The following is an 18,351-nucleotide window of genomic DNA, read 5'->3' as shown; positions in this document are numbered from 1 at the left end:
CCTGGGGTTATTTCCCTCGCCTTCCAACCTCGGTGAAACATCATACTTATTCAATGTCTTGTGATCAAGCTTAATCCAATAAGAACATTCTAAATAAAAGTCATGTATAATAATAAATACTATTTGACCACATTTCCTAGTTCAAGTCATTAATATATTAATATATTATACATTATCATCTTTGTTTGCAATAGCTATGCCAAAGGCAAGGTATTAGATGTAAATGTATTAACGTTTACTGTGAATGATATTTTGAATTGCTAAATTTGCACATTTGCTTTAATAAAGAGTTCAATATTTCTTTTTTTTTTTATTTATTCTAATAAATTTTCTGAACAATAGTCCTTACCAATGTTAAGATTGAGAACTCCCAAACAGCCATAAGCATCAAGAATTTTAACATATTGTCTTTTAATGGTTTCAGTTTCAGCAGCAGCTACAATGAAAATAAATACAAAACTTAAAATCAGAACTGAATACTTTTTTTTTTAATTTTCTTTAATTGAATTATCTCATCTTAAGTCAAAATCACACAAATTTGGATCAATGGAAATAACTGCCTATAGTGCTTGTGGATCACTTCCGAATCAATTAATTAATATAAGCTTATGCATACCGTTTTCAAATTTTTGACACAGTCCACACTGATAACACTAATACATGTACTACTATATCATGCAAATACAAATGTACACAACTTACGACATATGCCCTTTAGCACCAGTACTAATTTTAATTTACCAATGCTATATAACAAATTGATATTACTTTACTAAAAAACTTATGCAAACAATGGGATTTATGTGAAAAAAATTGGAACCCTGACCCCATTTTTGTCGGTGAAATAAAAATGTCAAGAGTTTCAATTGACAATATATATATATTTGTGTAGAGTCCGCATGAACAGGTGGTCAAAAATGAAAAATATGAGGTTTTACGTACAACGTACCTAATAAAATGTTAAAATTTCAGCTTACCATGTACGTCCCTTTTATCACTAAAAGCTATATATATATATAAAGTTTTAAAGAAACTAGGATTTCTTGGGAAATCATATTGAAGAATGTATGGGGGAAAAAGTTCTGCAATATTCAAATTCCTTTTTGGTTGTCCAATGAGCACACATTGCATATGTGCGATGAGCGATTTCACACACTTTGAATCTGTTTGTAAACAATTTAAGTATGCACATGTACAGTAGTCTATGATGGTAATGATTCAATTGAAGTTAAGGATACATGTATATATACTGTACAAAAAAAGAGTGAAGACCTGGAAACACTCATCCTTTGGCTTATAGAAATACTCAGTTTGTCAGGTAAATATTTTTCCACAAAATGTGAAATTTTACTTGAGAAATTTTAAAGGATGTTATTCAACTTACATTTTTATTCAATGGTACATTGTTGGAAATGTATAAAATGAGGAAAAAAGGTAAGAGTTTGTAATGGAAGTACATGAATGAATGTACGTGTATTTCAACTTTAATTGTTCAGTGTGCACTGTGGTTCTAGGATCAGCAAAACCCGTGGAAATCAATGAAAGTCAAAAAAAGAAAACATTAATATATATATAGGGGACAGAAAGTGGATAAAGTTTTGGTGTTGGATCAAAAGGAATTCAAAACCTTGTGTTTTTAAATCTATAAAATTAAAGAATTTGTAGCAGGAGAGAAGGAAATGTAGCGGCCAGACTGGGATTCGAACCCGGGCTCCTCCGAACACTAGCCAAGTGCTCTACCGACTGAGCTACCTGATCACCGATGATCGACCCAGTCCAATCCCCTTAACACTCCTCCCCTCGAAGACATACCAGACCCTTCCAAACACCACAACCGTGGGTTATTTAGAGGGGCGCATTTCTGTAACAGGAGAGGAGAAAATGTAGCGTGCAGACTGGGATTCGAACCCAGGACCCTCCAATCACTAGCCGAGTGCTCTACCAACTGAGCTACCTAGGCCTGGTCACCGATGATCGACCAAGTCTAATCCCCCTACATGATTACAACATTTTGTATCCCCAAGGGTTGAACCCCTACACTCCATATCCACATGTAATTGGATAAGGCTTACTGTCTGCCTGAATACATGTACTGTAATTTGAAAATAAATGAAAATTACATATAACTTTATTTACCTTGGTCTAAAGAATCAAAAGCAAATAATCTTGTAAGAAATATCAATATTAACTTGACATTGGAGAATGCTGATTTAGTGATTTAGTCAAACGTGTACTGTATACACTGTATATAACAACTACCTGTCCATGATCAATATCAAAGTTATAATTATCATATAGTCCTACTGTTTTCAATTTGAAGAAGCTGAACCATTGTAACAACTATGGAGACATTATACATACAAAGGATTGAAAATATTTACTTAAAAGCAATAGCATTGTTCCATGACAGGGTTGGTCTGTTTATAATTAACTGTTTACCACGATCAATGAAAATTTGGATATGTGACCCGGGCACAATCATACAGAAATATTTAAATCGGCAGAATAAGAAACGATTTGTGAATTTCATCCTTTGGTGGACTTACACAATACAGCTAATGCGCTCGATTCGAACATCAAAGTGTCATCAATATTTCTGTTTTCAAGGATAACACTGTATGGCGGTTCGAGCTTGTGGAAAATCCGGAAGTTCTTGGTCATCGCCATCTTGGATTTTATGTCAAACTTCCCAGAGTTATCTCCCTGTAAGCATCGACTAATTTGATGTTCGTATCAATGTGAACAACATCACCAGTCCAGTTTATTATACTGTTATTCATATTAAAGATACTCATTTAACATGTGTTCATCCAGAAAACTACCGTAATGTGAAAAAAAACGTAAAGTAATTAAACTGATTAAAGATAATAGCATAAGGCCTAATATATCCCTATCCAGTTTCATCAACATTATCGACTAAACCGAAGGAATTCTTCCACATTATTTTTTTTTCTTTCCTGTAGTAATCTACATCTCATCATGACATGCTACAAGTTTCCTCATATAGGCAGACACATCTCCACACACTAAGTATTAAACACATCAACAACACTAGTTAACGTGTATGAAGCCACTCCCTGAAAAGAATCACGGTTCGGCATCCAATCAATTTCAATAACTTTCCCGCCAATCAAAATGCACGATTTTACACATGCGCATACAAACATTTCGAAGCGTGTTTTTCACAAACGAGGCAAATAATACAGCCATATTGAAAAAGTTTCACGCACCTGCAACCCAAAGAAGAAAAAAAAGAAAACAGACGAGAATCGAGAAGAAATGAGATGATAGACTACTTAAAGCTGGCTAATTTGATTTCTTTAAAAAAATCATCATTTGTGGTACTTCTGTACTTGTATTATTATGTTGTAGGCCTAATGTTCGAGATAAGGCTACATCGCTTTTCGTCAATAACTTAACATTAGGCATATCTTGATAAGGATGTAGATCATGAGATTGTTGATTTTAAACATATTTTTATTGTCGTAAATTATTGACAACAAGGATTGGACACAAGTTATCCCAACTTAGTGACGTTTCTCCCGGATCGTTATAAGATTGTTGCTGATATCAATATAGCAAAATTTATTTTCACTTCAAGAAGAATTTCCAGGAGAAAACTTAAATAAAATACTGGTACATCCGGACCATTTCTATACAGCTTCACATATTCGTATCCGTCAAATGGTCAAGCTGTATTGGAATATTTCCGTTAGTTTTACCGATATTTCCCCCTGTTGGATTGAGAAAATGGGAAACCAGTACACAATACCGAAGTAAATAAAACTGTGGTGGTCTAATTTAGCGTTATTTTTTTTTGTCTTGTTCTCCTTATTTTTGTCTTGAAAATATTATTTTATCTTTTGTTCACAGAAATTCAAGAAGCAAGGTGAAATTTCCATGAAATTTGAAAATCAAGGCGAATTTCCATTCTAGAGAAAAAAGTACTGGTATGCTGTGCATGCAGTGGTCATCTGATTTTCCGGGCCATTCCCATGTAGCTTCACAAATTCGTATCCCGCCAAAGCCTAGAAAGTCACCTTAATGACCGAATACTAAAGTTTAATAGGGATGCGTGTCTTGTGGTCAAGCTGTATTGAAATATTTCGTTATTCCACCTATATTGTAAAAATTTCTTTCCTGTTGAAACAAGCTAGGTATAACTGCGGAGGCCTAATTTTTGTTATCTTCGTTGTCATAAATTAAAAAAAAAAAAAAAAAAAAAAATTGTTCACAGAAATACGAGAAGCAAGCAATAATTCCGTTAGTTTTACCAATATTGTAAAACTTTATTTCGTTTTTTATTGAAACAATGGAAAACCATAAGTAAATAAAACCGTGGTGGTCTTATTTAGCGTTGTTTTTTGTTTTGTTGTAATAAATATTTTAAAACTTATTTCCAGAACTTCAAGAAAAAGGGCTAATTTCCATTCAAGAGAACGACTAATAAAAGTCTGGTACATGGTGTGCAGTGCTCTATGGGTAAATATGCGGACCATTTCCATACAGCTTCCCAAACTCGTATTCCACCAAAGCATATAGCCAGAGAGTCACATTAAATGGCTGAGCACTATAAATTACACAATAGGGATGCGTGTCTTGTGGTCAAGCTGTATTGAAATAATTTCGTTAATTTTACAGATATTTTCCCCGTTGGATTGAAACAATTGCAAAACAGTACACACTACCGAAGTAAATAAAACTGTGATGGTCCAATTTGTTTTTGTTTTTTTGTTTCGTTCTCCCGATGTTTGTTTTCTTTGTTGAGATAAATTTCCAGACTTTTCAAAAACAATATGAATATTGATCGATTGGTGCATGTGCAGACCATTTCCATACAGTTTCACAAACTCGTATCCCGCCAAAGCCTATAGCCAGAGAGTCATTAAATGGCAGAGCAGTAAAAATTACACAAAAGGGATGCATGTCTTGTGGTCAAGTTGTATTGAAGTAATTTCGTTAGTTTTACCGATATTTTTCCCGTTGGGTTGAAACAATTGCAAAACAGTACACACTACCGAAGTAAATAAAACTATGATGGTCCAATTTGTTTTTGTTTTTTGTTTCGTTCTTCCATGCAGCTTTACAAACTCGTATCCCGCCAAAGCCTACCATAGCTAAAAATGGCCGACCACTGAAAATTACACAATAGGGATACATGTCTTGTGGTCTAACTGTATTGAAATAATTCCGTTAGTGTTACCGAAATAACTTGTATTCTAGCTGGTTTGAAAAAATGGAAAGACAATACACGCAAACGAAAGGAGTAAAATGTGCCGCTATATTACCTAAATACAATCCCTGGGTTGCAGCTCCACAGACGTTATCAACCAGGTCCACCTCTCTCTGAACGTTTCGACTCCTAACCTGGAACGTCCTCAAGATGGCGAGATTGGCCAAATCACTGCCCATCTGTGGATAGCTTCCAGCTCATGTATTGTCGTCCACAGCCAGTTGGACGACTTCTCTGCTGTTCTTGACAGTTGGTCCACTGCTGCTTTCCTGTCTCTGCCCTATTCTCCATGCTGAATGTGCAGCAAATCCTCTACATCCGATTTCCATTGGGAAGACCCAAACACTCCACCCTAGGGCCCTAATCTCATCTGCCAGTTCTTCGTACTTCCCCTTCTTTCGTTCAAATGCCTCCTCACACCTTTCTTACCATGGAACTGTCAATTCCACCATGACCATCTTCTGTCCCTCCTGTGACCATATGAGGATATCTGGAGGCAGATTGGTTTGGATTATGTCGGGGAATACCAGTCTCCTGTCTAGATCGACCTTCATCTCCCAGTTCTGTGCGCCAAGGATTACCCACTGGTGAACAGTTGTAGAAGTGTGTCCTTCCTCCCCGCCTCGTACAAAGTTGATGGACGTACAATCATTTGCAAGCTTCCGCTTCTTACTTCTCTCATTCTCCAGGATGTCAGCCAGTTCTCTTAGCACCTTGTCATGGCGCCATCTGTAGAGTCCTTGCGTAAGGGCGACATTTCATCCTGATAGTACATGCGCAAGGTTCCCTGGTCGGTTGCTCAAAGGACTTCTGGAGTCTCAATCAAGACCCATCTCCACCACTTTGGCTTTCCTGATTTCCTCCTTCATTTTCCTGATGTTATCCCGTACCAACTTCCTCTTGCCGACTTTGTCTGATGTCCCCAGCACACATGGCTTGTACCCAGTCCCTGGCGTCTTACGCACGTTGTATCAACGATGTCTTGGTTTCTCGGGCTAAACCCAGTCCCTGGCGTCTTACGCACGTTGTACCAACGATGTCTTGGTTTCTCGGGCTAAACCCAGTCCCTGGCGTCTTACGCTCGTTGTACCAACGATGTCTTGGTTTCTCGGGCTATTATTTGGTTGTTGATTTCCTTTTAGCGATTTGCATTTCAGTCTATACTTGTTAGATATGTGTGTCGCCGTTGTTAGTTTGAGCCCTCTTTGGAATATCATAAACTTGGATTCAAGAAACTTCAACTACATAAATTTGTGTGGGGTGTATTGCTTGGTGTCTTCGGCTCCATGTTTCAGTGATATAGCACTATGAAAAGGGCAAGAGTTCCACTATGCAATAAGACACAACATGAATATACCGCAGTCTCCCAAAACACGCACATCGCACAACATACACGCAACACACCACATACATGGGAGGCCGTCCTTCCATGACCCTGTCTGTTTATAGAACGTTAATCAAACAAACAAACAAAAAACAAAATAAAACTTTGTGCTGACAAATTAGCACATCTTTGCACTGGTGTTGGTGAGAGAAGATGTGTGAAGTGTTAAAGCACGTACCAAAAAAAAAAAAAAAAAAAGATAAGAAATCTAAATCAAAATCACCTAACGCAAATGAAAACATTAATACAGAGGTGCATGATTCTATTTTGCTGTGCCAATATATAGTTTTAAGGCACATTTCGATTCAAAATGAAAATTAAAGGTAAATGAGGATTCATTCAGCAGTTTTTTGTAGTTAACTACATACAATGTATATACATGTATGTACTGTCCGGGGGACATGCACTAAGGGGACTCGTGTTTTGCACGAGCATTTCGTTTCTTTTATTTTACCCCGCTTTCACCGAAACGGGGGATACGTATTAATTTGGGTATTTCGGTCCGTCTGTCTGTTTGTCTGTAGCGTCTGGTTTCCGTGCAATAGTTGCCACAAATCTTAAACTATTTTTTTTTTGTAAATTGGTCACATGGTTAAATGTGCCAAGGGCTCGGATGGATTCGCTTGGCGCTTTCATCGTACCCTATTTTTGGCGGAGTTATGGCCCTTTGATTAACGATTAACGGCATTTTCGTCTGTTTCCGTTCAATAACTCTCGCAAATATTATCTGATTTTCTCGAAACTTGGTAACATTGTAAAATGTATCAGGGCCTTGACCAACTTCGATCGGCATTTTCATATGACCCTATTTGGTGAGGTAATGGCCCTTTGAACAACGAAAACGCAATTTTCGGCTATTTTCGTCTGTTTTCGTTCAAAAATTAACTCTCGGAAATATTACCGGATTTTCTCGAAACTTCGTAACGTGGTTAAATGGCTAAGTTTGATTGGCATTTTCATAGGACCCTATTTGGCGGAGTTATGGGCCTTTGATTAACGAATGCGGCGGATATAATTTTCATGAATTTGCTTGTTTCATCTATTTTTTTTAAAATATTTTATTCAGGAAGTGTTGATTAATATACTACCAACTGTATTTTTTTCTATTTTTTCTATAACACAGAACTACGACGTTTCGTGGCGAATAATACGAATTATTTTCATATACATTGTATATACATACATTGTAAGGGATCTGTGCGCGTAGTTTGTGATTGCTAAAATATTAAACTAAATTTAGATTTTTTTTAAACTACAGTATAAAATTTTAGGGGTGTAATTGGTTTTATTATCGTTTTAACGTTCTTATTCCACTGTGTTCAATTTTACGCTTTCTCAGGATTTTGATAAAGTTGATCAAAAGCGACCAACGAGAACCTGCAAGTGAATACATTATCATTATAACACTTTCGTGTAGTACTTACATGGTGCTAAACTTTTTTCATAGTCCATGTTTCCTACGCCCCTGACATGTATTAAACGTACATGTACAAATGTATATGTATATAAGTTTCTGGCTTTATGGTTTTGACGAAGATAATTTGGGATCGATTCTTTAAATATCTAGCACTGTAAGAAAGATGAAAAAAACTATAAAACAAACATTTTCGATAAATGTGAGGTAAGTTGATGGATATATACAGATGTACAGAGCGGGACAGTTGATCAGATATTTGCCGGGCACACTTTTGTGATGAATTGTAACATAACCAGTATATGTCAAAAGAAGACAATCTACATAAATAAAATTTGATAAAACGGTGTCAAAATTCAGCTACTCGTTTTGTGAATGAAGTTTGATAAGAATGATAGGAATCTGGTACGTTTATCATTAAACGGTTCACCTGACAGATCCAATTAAAGGTAGTCGAGATGAGGTCACGTGCTACCTCGCCCCGCCTCACCTGTGCTGTGATCGTGGAATAGACCCATCTACAAGAAACCAGCCAGCGGCTTCATCAGCGCTCTGCGGTAAGTACGATTTGTTTACATAATTAATCAACCATGCACTTTAATTAATGCATGTCAGTAATATTTACCACGATGACAATGGTTGTCGGGGATCTGTTTTTCGGAAATCTGCAGGTGAGTGCATCGTGGACTCGGCAAACTAGCAGCCGACGCATCCCAATGGTTTGGCCCAATAACATGTAAATGTTGTCCCCTCCGAAGATGTGTTTATCACAAAGTTAGGTGACACTGACGATACCATCTGATTGGTTTGCATTAAATTAGTTGCATCAAATTTCGATTTTCAATTGAAACATACATTGTGAACGGGTAATAGAGATGAAAATTATTGTATGTATCATTTGTTTAGACTGTGTGGGGTCGGCAGATGAAAGAGGTAATTGGTTGGAAAAGTGGCGCAATATAATTACCGTAATTTTATGCATAAACACAAAAATACTTTCTATATGGCACATATGTATCCTGAGATCCTGTGACTATCAGACAGTAGACATATGACTGTATCAGACACCTCTATATACTGACAGTAGACATGTGACTGTATCAGACACCTCTGTATACTGACATTAGACATGTGACTGTCAGACACCACTATATACTGACAGTAGACATGTGACTGTCAGACACCTCTGTATACTGACAGTAGACATGTGACTATATCAGACACCTCTGTATACTGACAGTAGACATGTGACTATCAGACACCTCTGTATACTGACAGTAGACATGTGACTGTCAGACACCACTATATACTGACATTAGACATGTGACTGTCAGACACCTCTGTATACTGACAGTAGACATGTGACTGTCAGACACCTCATTATACTGACAGTAGACATGTGACTGTATCAGACAGCTCTGTATACTGACATTAGACATGTGACTGTCAGACACCACTATATACTGACAGTAGACATGTGACTGTCAGACACCTCATTATACTGACAGTAGACATGTGACTGTATCAGACACCTCTGTATACTGACATTAGACATGTGACTGTCAGACACCACTATATACTGACAGTAGACATGTGACTGTCAGACACCTCTGTATACTGACAGTAGACATGTGACTGTCAGACACCTCTGTATACTGACAATAGACATGTGACTGTATCAGACACCTCTGTATACTGACAGTAGACATGTGACTGTATCAGACACCTCTGTATACTGACAGTAGACATGTGACTGTATCAGACACCTCTGTATACTGACAGTGGACATGTGACTGTATCAGACACCTCTGTATACTGACAGTGGACATGTGACTGTATCAGACACCTCTGTATACTGACAGTGGACATGTGACTGTATCAGACACCTCTGTATACTGACAGTAGACATGTGACTATCAGGCATCTCTGTATACTGACAGTGGACATGTGACTGTATCAGTCACCTCTGTATACTGACAGTAGACATGTGACTATCAGACACCTCTGTATACTGACAGTAGACATGTGACTGTATAAGACACCTCGGTATACTGACAGTAGAAATGTGACTATCAGACACTTCTGTATACTGACAGTAGACATGTGACTATATCAGACACCTCTGTATACTGACAGTAGACATGTGACTATCAGACACCTCTGTATACTGACAGTAGACATGTGACTGTATCAGACACCTCTGTATACTCACAGTAGACATGTGACTGTATCAGACACCTCTGTATACTGACAGTAGACATGTGACTGTATCAGACACCTCTGTATACTGACAGTAGACATGTGACTGTATCAGACACCTCTGTATACTGACAGTAGACATGTGACTGTATCAGACACCTCTGTATACTGACAGTAGACATGTGACTATCAGACACTTCTGTATACTGACAGTAGACATGTGACTATATCAGACATCTCTGTATACTGACAGTAGACATGTGACTATCAGACACCTCTGTATACTGACAGTAGACATGTGACTATCAGACACTTCTGTATACTGACAGTAGACATGTGACTATATCAGACACCTCTGTATACTGACAATAGACATGTGACTATCAGACACCTCTGTATACAAACAGTAGACATGTGACTGTATCAGACACCTCTTTATACTGACAGTAGACATGTGACTGTATCTGACACCTCTGTATACTGACAGTAGACATGTGACTGTATCAGACACCTCTGTATACTGATAGTAGACATGTGACTGTATCAGACATATCTATATACTCTGTAAAAATTGATGCATTTATAACAATGTATTTTGAATTTCGGATCCCAAAGATTAGGTACTTTCTAGAGGAACAAAGTTGATGATCTGATAAATACTTGAAATATTAAAGTAGGTAGACTAGCTATAATATTTAAAAGAAAACCTTTATCATTTTGTTATGTTGTTATAATGCAATACACAATATTAAAGTTCAAACTCCACCTGAAGGCAATTACCTGGCTTTGAGATCATTTTTATTATGGTTGGCGTCAGCAAGGTAAAATTACATCTCAGTTTTTAAAAGTGCTGAGAAAATATGTTTGTACACATGGTAGCGATCTCTTGTGAAAAATGAACCTGTGATGGAAATAGCCACGCCTACAGCTTTCTGAAGGTATCTTGTGTACCTCTACCTTACATCATACAATAATACAGGGTGTTATCATAAGATGGCCAGCTGTCATCAGTTTGATAACGGCAATAGATGGATAATGTTGGAAAGTTTAAACTGCCTTATGAATGTAAATATGATAGAAATTGCAGATAACTTCGACAGACATACACAAAGTGGCAATCAGTGACTTGGTACGAAGTTCAAATCATTTTCTTTCAATTGTATAGATCCTTGTATTAGCAACATACATAACTCTTTTGAAGTCTAATGGGATGCAGCCTGTCATAACATACCTGTTATTTTTGAAAAAATAACTTATTAAACATAGACCATGCTCTTTTTTATTTTGCCCAAAATTTTATTAAAAAGTCAGAAAAAAAAGTCCCGCTACTAGTACTGCAGAAGTGGATATTTTCGTGAGTGCTTTCATTATTTGCAAGCATAAAGCTTTTTGGATGGTGTTATTATTTTTGCAATAGATAACTTTTGGCTTAAAAGTGTTAACATAACATTTACAAAATATTACATATGCTGGCAATTTTCATGATCAAGCGATCTCCATGTAATTAGCGAAATTTTCCCCTCAAGGAAATTCCTATGTTTACTTATCATAGAAATTAGATAAAATTAGATATACAAATACTAAAACTAGATTGAAATGACCTGCTGCTAAACATTTCGACACATCTGTCATGTCTAAAGTTAGCTGAGCTTAAATCCTGCTGCTTTTGTTAGCCAATAGTTTTCGTAACTTTCAAACGATTTCTTCTCATTAACCGAAAGGCCCAGGGTACTGGGCTTCCATGTTTTTTTTCAAATGAATGACCTTGACCTTCATTCAAGGTCACAGGATCCAAAAAGGCTAAAATCTTTAAACCACTTCTTCTTTAGAACAGAAGGCTCAGGGTACTCATATTGGGCATGTGGCATGCTGGGATGAAGGGCTACGAAGTTTGTTCAAATTAATGACCTTCATGATCTTCATTCGAGGTCACAGGGGTCAAACAGGCTAAAATCTTTAAATAACTTCTTGTGAATAACTAAGAGGCCTAGAGCCCTGATATAGGGCCTGTTACACGCTGGGATGAAGGGCTATCACAATCAGTACCTATACCCACAAGGGTTGATAACTCTGTAATATGCAAATATATAAGGATAGATGTGAAGCTGTTGGTACCTAAATGGCAACTCGTGCTGTTACATGTATCCTCACAAAGGAGTCAAAAAGACAAAGGACTTTGGATAAATAATCTGCAAAGATTCTCCCCATTGTCCAGTAAAATTGATTTATGCAGCCATCTCTAGACACACAACCTATTACTTAAAAGACCACCATAATTCTTGAGGTCTTAAATGAAATTAAACAAAATTTGTCATGTGAATAAAGTGTAATAAAGACAGCTATGGCAGTATATAATGTTTGATGATTTGAGAACTCTTTGAGATGTTGGTGTGATGATAAGGTTGTGTATAAAATGGATTTTCTTATTTCCATTTCAAAGGAATGGTTTTTGTAGAATTGTGTTTTGCCTTACGCGACTAAACAAGTAGAACATGTTAATTAGTGATGGTCTAATTATACTTGTGTGTATCTGCATCTAATTATAATTGCCAAGCAATCAAGGTGTCTATCATTAGACTCCTGTTACATTAAGGTCACCAGTTCAAGGTCATGTGCGGGGCACTTCATTGCCAGGGCAAAAATACTTATAGTTTATTGGCTAAGCATCTCTTGGAGACCAGTAGATTAGTGGCTAAAAATTTCGCAGAACTCTCCACGAAAATGTCCTCATAATTTACCATATGTTAATAGGATGTAAAACAAATAATAAAGATTGTTAACATTGCTATAAACACCTTGCAGATTTAAGTTGGCACTAAAGTCATCTCAAATAATTAAATCAAGATTTTTTACTTAAGTTTATTTTTGACTTTGAAGAAAACCCGATCAGAAATATTTCCTTTTAATGATCTATAAATTGCCTTTTGGCACCAGTTCTCCACCTTCTAAACCAGTGTTACATTCCGAGTTACAGTCCGTGGCCAAAACGGGCCAGACAGTAACAGGATTTATTTCCTGAAATTTCTGATTTTTTGATGTGAATTAACATATGATTAGCTTTGACCACAATGACTGAATGTATACATACATCGGATGATGCTTTTTTATCTGGCTGTTGACATCCTCGGTTTATGATTTTTAATACACAATCTTCCTGTACAGTTACGGTGATTTATTAGCGGACAGCTGAGGTATTCCAAAGTGGACATCAGTTTTTTTACCACCAGACAAATGAACCACCTGTAATATAATGATGGCGGTATTTGTATGTGTGTGACAGGGCCATAAGTTGTCCTGTCAGAGCCCCTGGGGAGACAATATTTGTTTTCTATAGGTATGCATACCACAGAAACGTATAGTAGGAAGCTTGTATATATATTGTCAGGTAAGGAACTACCTTCTGGTCATTTTGTGTTGGTTTTACTTAACTTACTTCTATACAAATGAATGAGTTGATTTCCATGCAGTTATTAGAAAGAAGGTACATTATAACAAAAAATCTGTGACTTTTTGAGTGCATTATAATGATGAGTCAAGGATCGCTTCTTGAGAAATTTAGCTTTATAAAGAAAAATATGCATAGGAAGGGAAAGTGTAGTGTTTTCCAATTCAAAATTGTACAGGCTCCTGAAGTTTTTCTACAGGCAGGCATTTTGTGAATTCCATATGAGATGCAGATTTTTGTGACAATCTAAATTGTTCTACATGCCATGCAATGTATGAAAGATGTTTTGCATACATCATATGACAAATTGTTTTTATATGCAGTTTCTTCTTACATACAATGTATAGTGATATAGAATAGATGACATCAGCTTGATATAGTAAATACCATTTTACACAAATATATGGTTTCTTGGTGCAGATAAATTAAGATGTATTTTGTAAAATTACTTTTAGAAAACAGTACTTACTTTGTAACCTATTATTCAACACATGTCCAGTATTTAAATTGTCATCATACATAAAAATAAGTTTATTTTTTAAATTCATAGAATTTATTGATCCTATTTTTACGATTATTTTTTCTTCATTTTTAACAACAGAAAACAGTATCTTGTATTTGCATATTACAGAGTTATCTACACTTGATTTGGTATTGATTGTGACGTTATGTGTTTGGGAGTGTAAATTACATGAATTGCGCTCCCAAAATAATGACATATCTTTAATCGCAATGGAAACCTACTCAGAAGGGAGGTAACTCTGTTATATCCAAAGACAGAATAGTACATTGGTATCTGAAGAAATTTCAGATATCTGTATAGCAGGAGAGTCTTCATTAACAAATGGCCTCCTAAACAGACTTTGCTTACACTACATTCTACATCTTTTGATGTTTCTATCATCAGCTTAGAATTTCCTGTAAATGTTTTGACATTCTCTGAGTATTCATCCTTGTAATTCCAGTGGTTACTATTGCTGACATTATATCCACCCCTGGACTATCTCATAGTAAAACTGGAGGCAAAGGAAGTAGGAACAGTACAGGTTATTTAGTCTTTTCATGTGTATCAAAATAGCTGTATAATGGTCCACTGTGGTTGACTGTGTAGCTTTGAAGTTGCATGGGGTCCTTGCTCTGTAGTCTTTAAAGGAAAGCTTTGCAGGCCTGTGATTGGTTCAGATTTTTTCTCCTGAGCTGCCTTCAGTTTTACTATGAGATGGTCCAGGGGTGTAGAGATTTTAAGTGATCGGAATCCCTGGAGTATCGAGGATTCTGTGTATTATGCTATACCTGTTATACCATCACATAACAACACCTTTATTATTTGCCAGTCTTCTGCGTAAGTGCAATATCGATACTCCAGGGGTTACTGTCACTGCCGTTATATCCACCCCTGGATTATGTCATAGTAAGAATGAAGGTACAGATAATTTGGTCTTTTGATCTACATCAAAAGATTCAAACCACTTGGCGGCTTTGAAGTTGAATGCTCCTGGTCTTTCAATATTCTTCAAAAGAAGTCTCTACAGGCCAGTGATTGGTCAGTTTTTTTCTTCTGACCTGCCTTCAGTTTTACAAATGTCAGTGATAGAAAATGAAAATATTGTTATCAAAGTCATGAGTATTTATTTCAAAATGTCACTTCCTCAGTGATGGAGCAGTTTCATCTTCTTCGGTGGAATAGTCTTTTAAATGAATGGAATTTATCCACTTTGTTAGGAAATACCTCCCAGTAATTATAATTTTTGTTTATTAAAATGGCAGAGTTGCAATAATTTTCTTACTCAATAATTTCAGGGGCCTGTACATACCTTTTCAATTCGGAAAACACTACATGTACATTACATTTCTTGAAAAAAGTATATTTTAGAGAGCTTTTGTTTATTTGGGAAAATATTTGCAATAAATTGGGAAAATACATCAAAATTTCTCTAGGGGAAGGGGCCTTTATTTGGTCCTAGAAATGTACCTAAAAATCACTGTGTTGACACTCATGACTAGCAATATCCATTGTAAACTATTGTAAGTATGACTGGTATCATGAGCACCTGTTGGACATTCAATCTCTATAAAGGATCATTTTACAGATATACCTGAAATGTTAAGATTATACACTTTGTTAGACTGGATAACATCATATTCACCAGTGATAGTAAAAATTCCTGTGGTATTGTATGTTATGTAAGATCCATTATCAATGTAGCTGTAGGTCCTACGATATAGAGGGGGAGATTTGTTAATGGAACAGGTAAATACCTGCTAATTTCATGACTATTTCAGGTATTGCATATTTTCCAGTTAAGATTATAGGATGATTATTCAGAGATACAATGATAGGATAAAGAGTTGATAAACATCCTAGCAAACAGTTAAGAAAAATTTAAAATATTTCAAAGTAAATTCAGATTGCATAAACATTTGAAATTACTTTGGAAAGCAAGATTAAAAGCAGCATATTATACAGGAGTAAATGTTTCGTCCATGCAATCCCAGTTTCCTTTTTGATATTTTTACTGACTGAATTATCAGGTAAGATAAAATACAAGATATTTAGCATGAAAAGGTTACAGGTGAAGTTCATAAATATCAAAGCCATCTCACGTCTCTGTGTAGGAAAGGAGTGAAAGTAATATTGATATGCAAATGTATTGATTTTAATGAGTTTTTCAAACGTATGCAGGTCAAGGTGACAATCATGGTCTTCCTGATGTATGTATTTACAACAGTATAACATTCACCAGGTGACAGCAGCTGTATAGTCATATCTGTATCACAATAAGTCTTTTGTATTTGTATTTTACAATGACATTCATGGGTGTGGAAATTGCTCTGTAGGTAAAATATATACTGTATTTAATTATAGAACATTAAATGTATGTCTGAAATTAAGCCAATGTCTGAAAATAAATATTTGGTAATAAACCTTGTAGATAATATTAAGTTCATGCATGTCTATAGTCCTGGGACAGCCAATGTCAGATGTTAAGTCCATGTCTGGTAATACCTGGGACAGCCCATGTCAGATGTTTAGTCCATGCCTGGTAATACCTGGAACAGTCCATGTCAGATGTTAAGTCCATGCCTGGTAATACCTGGGACAGCCAATGTCAGATGTTAGTCCATGTCTGGTAATACCTGGGACAGCCAATGTCTGATAATAAGCCCATGTCTGGTAATACCTGGGACAGCCAATGTCAGATGTTAAGTCCATGTCTGGTAATACCTGGGACAGCCCATGTCTGGTAATACCTGGGACAGCCCATGTCAGATGTTAAGCCCATGTCTGGTAATACCTGGGACAGCCAATGTCAGATGTTAAGTCCATGTCTGGTAATACCTGGGACAGCCAATGTCTGATAATAAGCCCATGTCTGGTAATACCTTGGACAGCCCATGTCAGGTGTTAAGCCCATGTCTGATGTGAAGCCCATGTCTTGTAATACCTGGGACAGCCCATGTCAGGTGTTAAGCCCATGTCTGGTTAAACATTGCATGAATAGCCCATGTCAGATAATAGCCCATTTGTTGCAATACACCCATGTCAAAGAAATTAGGATATATCCTTTACCTATAGTGTTAAGTCTGTGTCTAGGAAAAAATCAGCATCTAGTATCTTGTAGTAAAAAAACATACAGGCATGCATTCGAGCTAAACAAATTGTGATAAAATGCATCTTTGATCCTGATGGCATTAGACAATTTTCAAAGATTAAAATCTGAAACGTAAAAGTATTGATGTCATTATGCAAATTAATTTCAAGGTTACAGTGTTGTAAATAAGGAATGCACTTCTCTCTCACTAGTCCAAAATGTAAATACAGTCTTGTTATTTATACACAGTATATATACACTCATTTGAATCTACCGATTTGAAATGCCAGATTAAAATTAACGAAGGATTTCATTTTCATTGTTTGGCTGCCACTCAAACACAGGCACGACGGATTATAGGCCTATAGGTCTCTATAACACATTTCACAGACGACCGTATATGTCGTTAAATTTCGTCTTCGGATGAAAGGTGGATACATGAATGGTGTTATACAATGGCCTGAACCTCATCATTAAAGTATAAGGTAAGTCCTTCTTCAGCTGAATGGATTAGAAACCTTATCTCCGTACACATACTTGCTATATTCTGGGGTGGAATTTCAAAACCGATACTCCACTATCATTTGTCTGTTAAGCATAATTAAAATGATATGATATTAGGCTGAATAAAAGCTGGTTGATATAGGATTTTGAAGAAACTAAAATTCTTAGTAAGGTTGCCTATCAAAGCTCAAGTAACACTTTCTCTACAGGAACAGGTGTGCAGGGGCTCGTTAACCTGCAGGTAAAAATAGGTATTAGAGATCACTAGGTATTATAAGCATTGTTAACTTGGAGGTGGTTTGATTTTTACATTAGGACATAGTCTTGTTAAGACATTAATATCATTTGGTAATAAGGAAAGAGAAATAAAAGTCGGGGCTCATCTCTAATCACTTTCTTGAGTATTTGGTTTTGCTTTCTATTTGAGGTCAAATGTCAATATGTACTTTAATTGTACCTGTTATAAGTAAAGGTCCTATGATCATGATTTCTTTGAAAACCAGATTTTCTTTCTAGGATTGTATCAAGAGAATTTTCTGTTACATGTGCTCAAGTATTTGTGTGTTATTTTGATATTAT

General features: G+C 36.3%; 1 protein-coding gene and 1 long non-coding RNA gene across 4 annotated transcripts in view; one reads left to right on the top strand and one right to left on the bottom strand.

Moving 5' to 3' along the window:
- The window catches only part of LOC138329955 (synaptojanin-1-like), a 47,938-nt gene extending 44,920 nt beyond the window's left edge, over nt 1-3,018 (bottom strand). Inside the window, exons 1-2 of one of the 3 annotated variants that reach the window (XM_069277260.1) lie at nt 2,547-3,018; nt 350-436 (exon numbers count right to left, since the gene is read on the bottom strand). In XM_069277260.1, coding sequence (XP_069133361.1) covers nt 350-436; nt 2,547-2,667 — 208 coding nt within the window. In that variant the 5' untranslated portion in view covers nt 2,668-3,018. The remainder of the gene's footprint in view (nt 1-349; nt 437-2,546) is intronic. The other 2 variants (XM_069277258.1, XM_069277259.1) reach the window with 2 other exon arrangements.
- Nucleotides 3,019-8,379: 5,361 nt separating this feature from the next.
- LOC138329967 (uncharacterized) overlaps nt 8,380-18,351 on the top strand; it is a 48,857-nt gene continuing 38,885 nt past the window's right edge. Inside the window, exon 1 of the long non-coding RNA XR_011209499.1 lies at nt 8,380-8,588. This is a non-coding gene — a long non-coding RNA (uncharacterized lncRNA). The remainder of the gene's footprint in view (nt 8,589-18,351) is intronic.

This window comes from Argopecten irradians, chromosome 8 (assembly GCF_041381155.1).
Source record: "Argopecten irradians isolate NY chromosome 8, Ai_NY, whole genome shotgun sequence".
NCBI classification, from domain to species: domain Eukaryota; kingdom Metazoa; phylum Mollusca; class Bivalvia; order Pectinida; family Pectinidae; genus Argopecten; species Argopecten irradians.
This window is presented reverse-complemented; position numbering and strand designations above follow the sequence as displayed.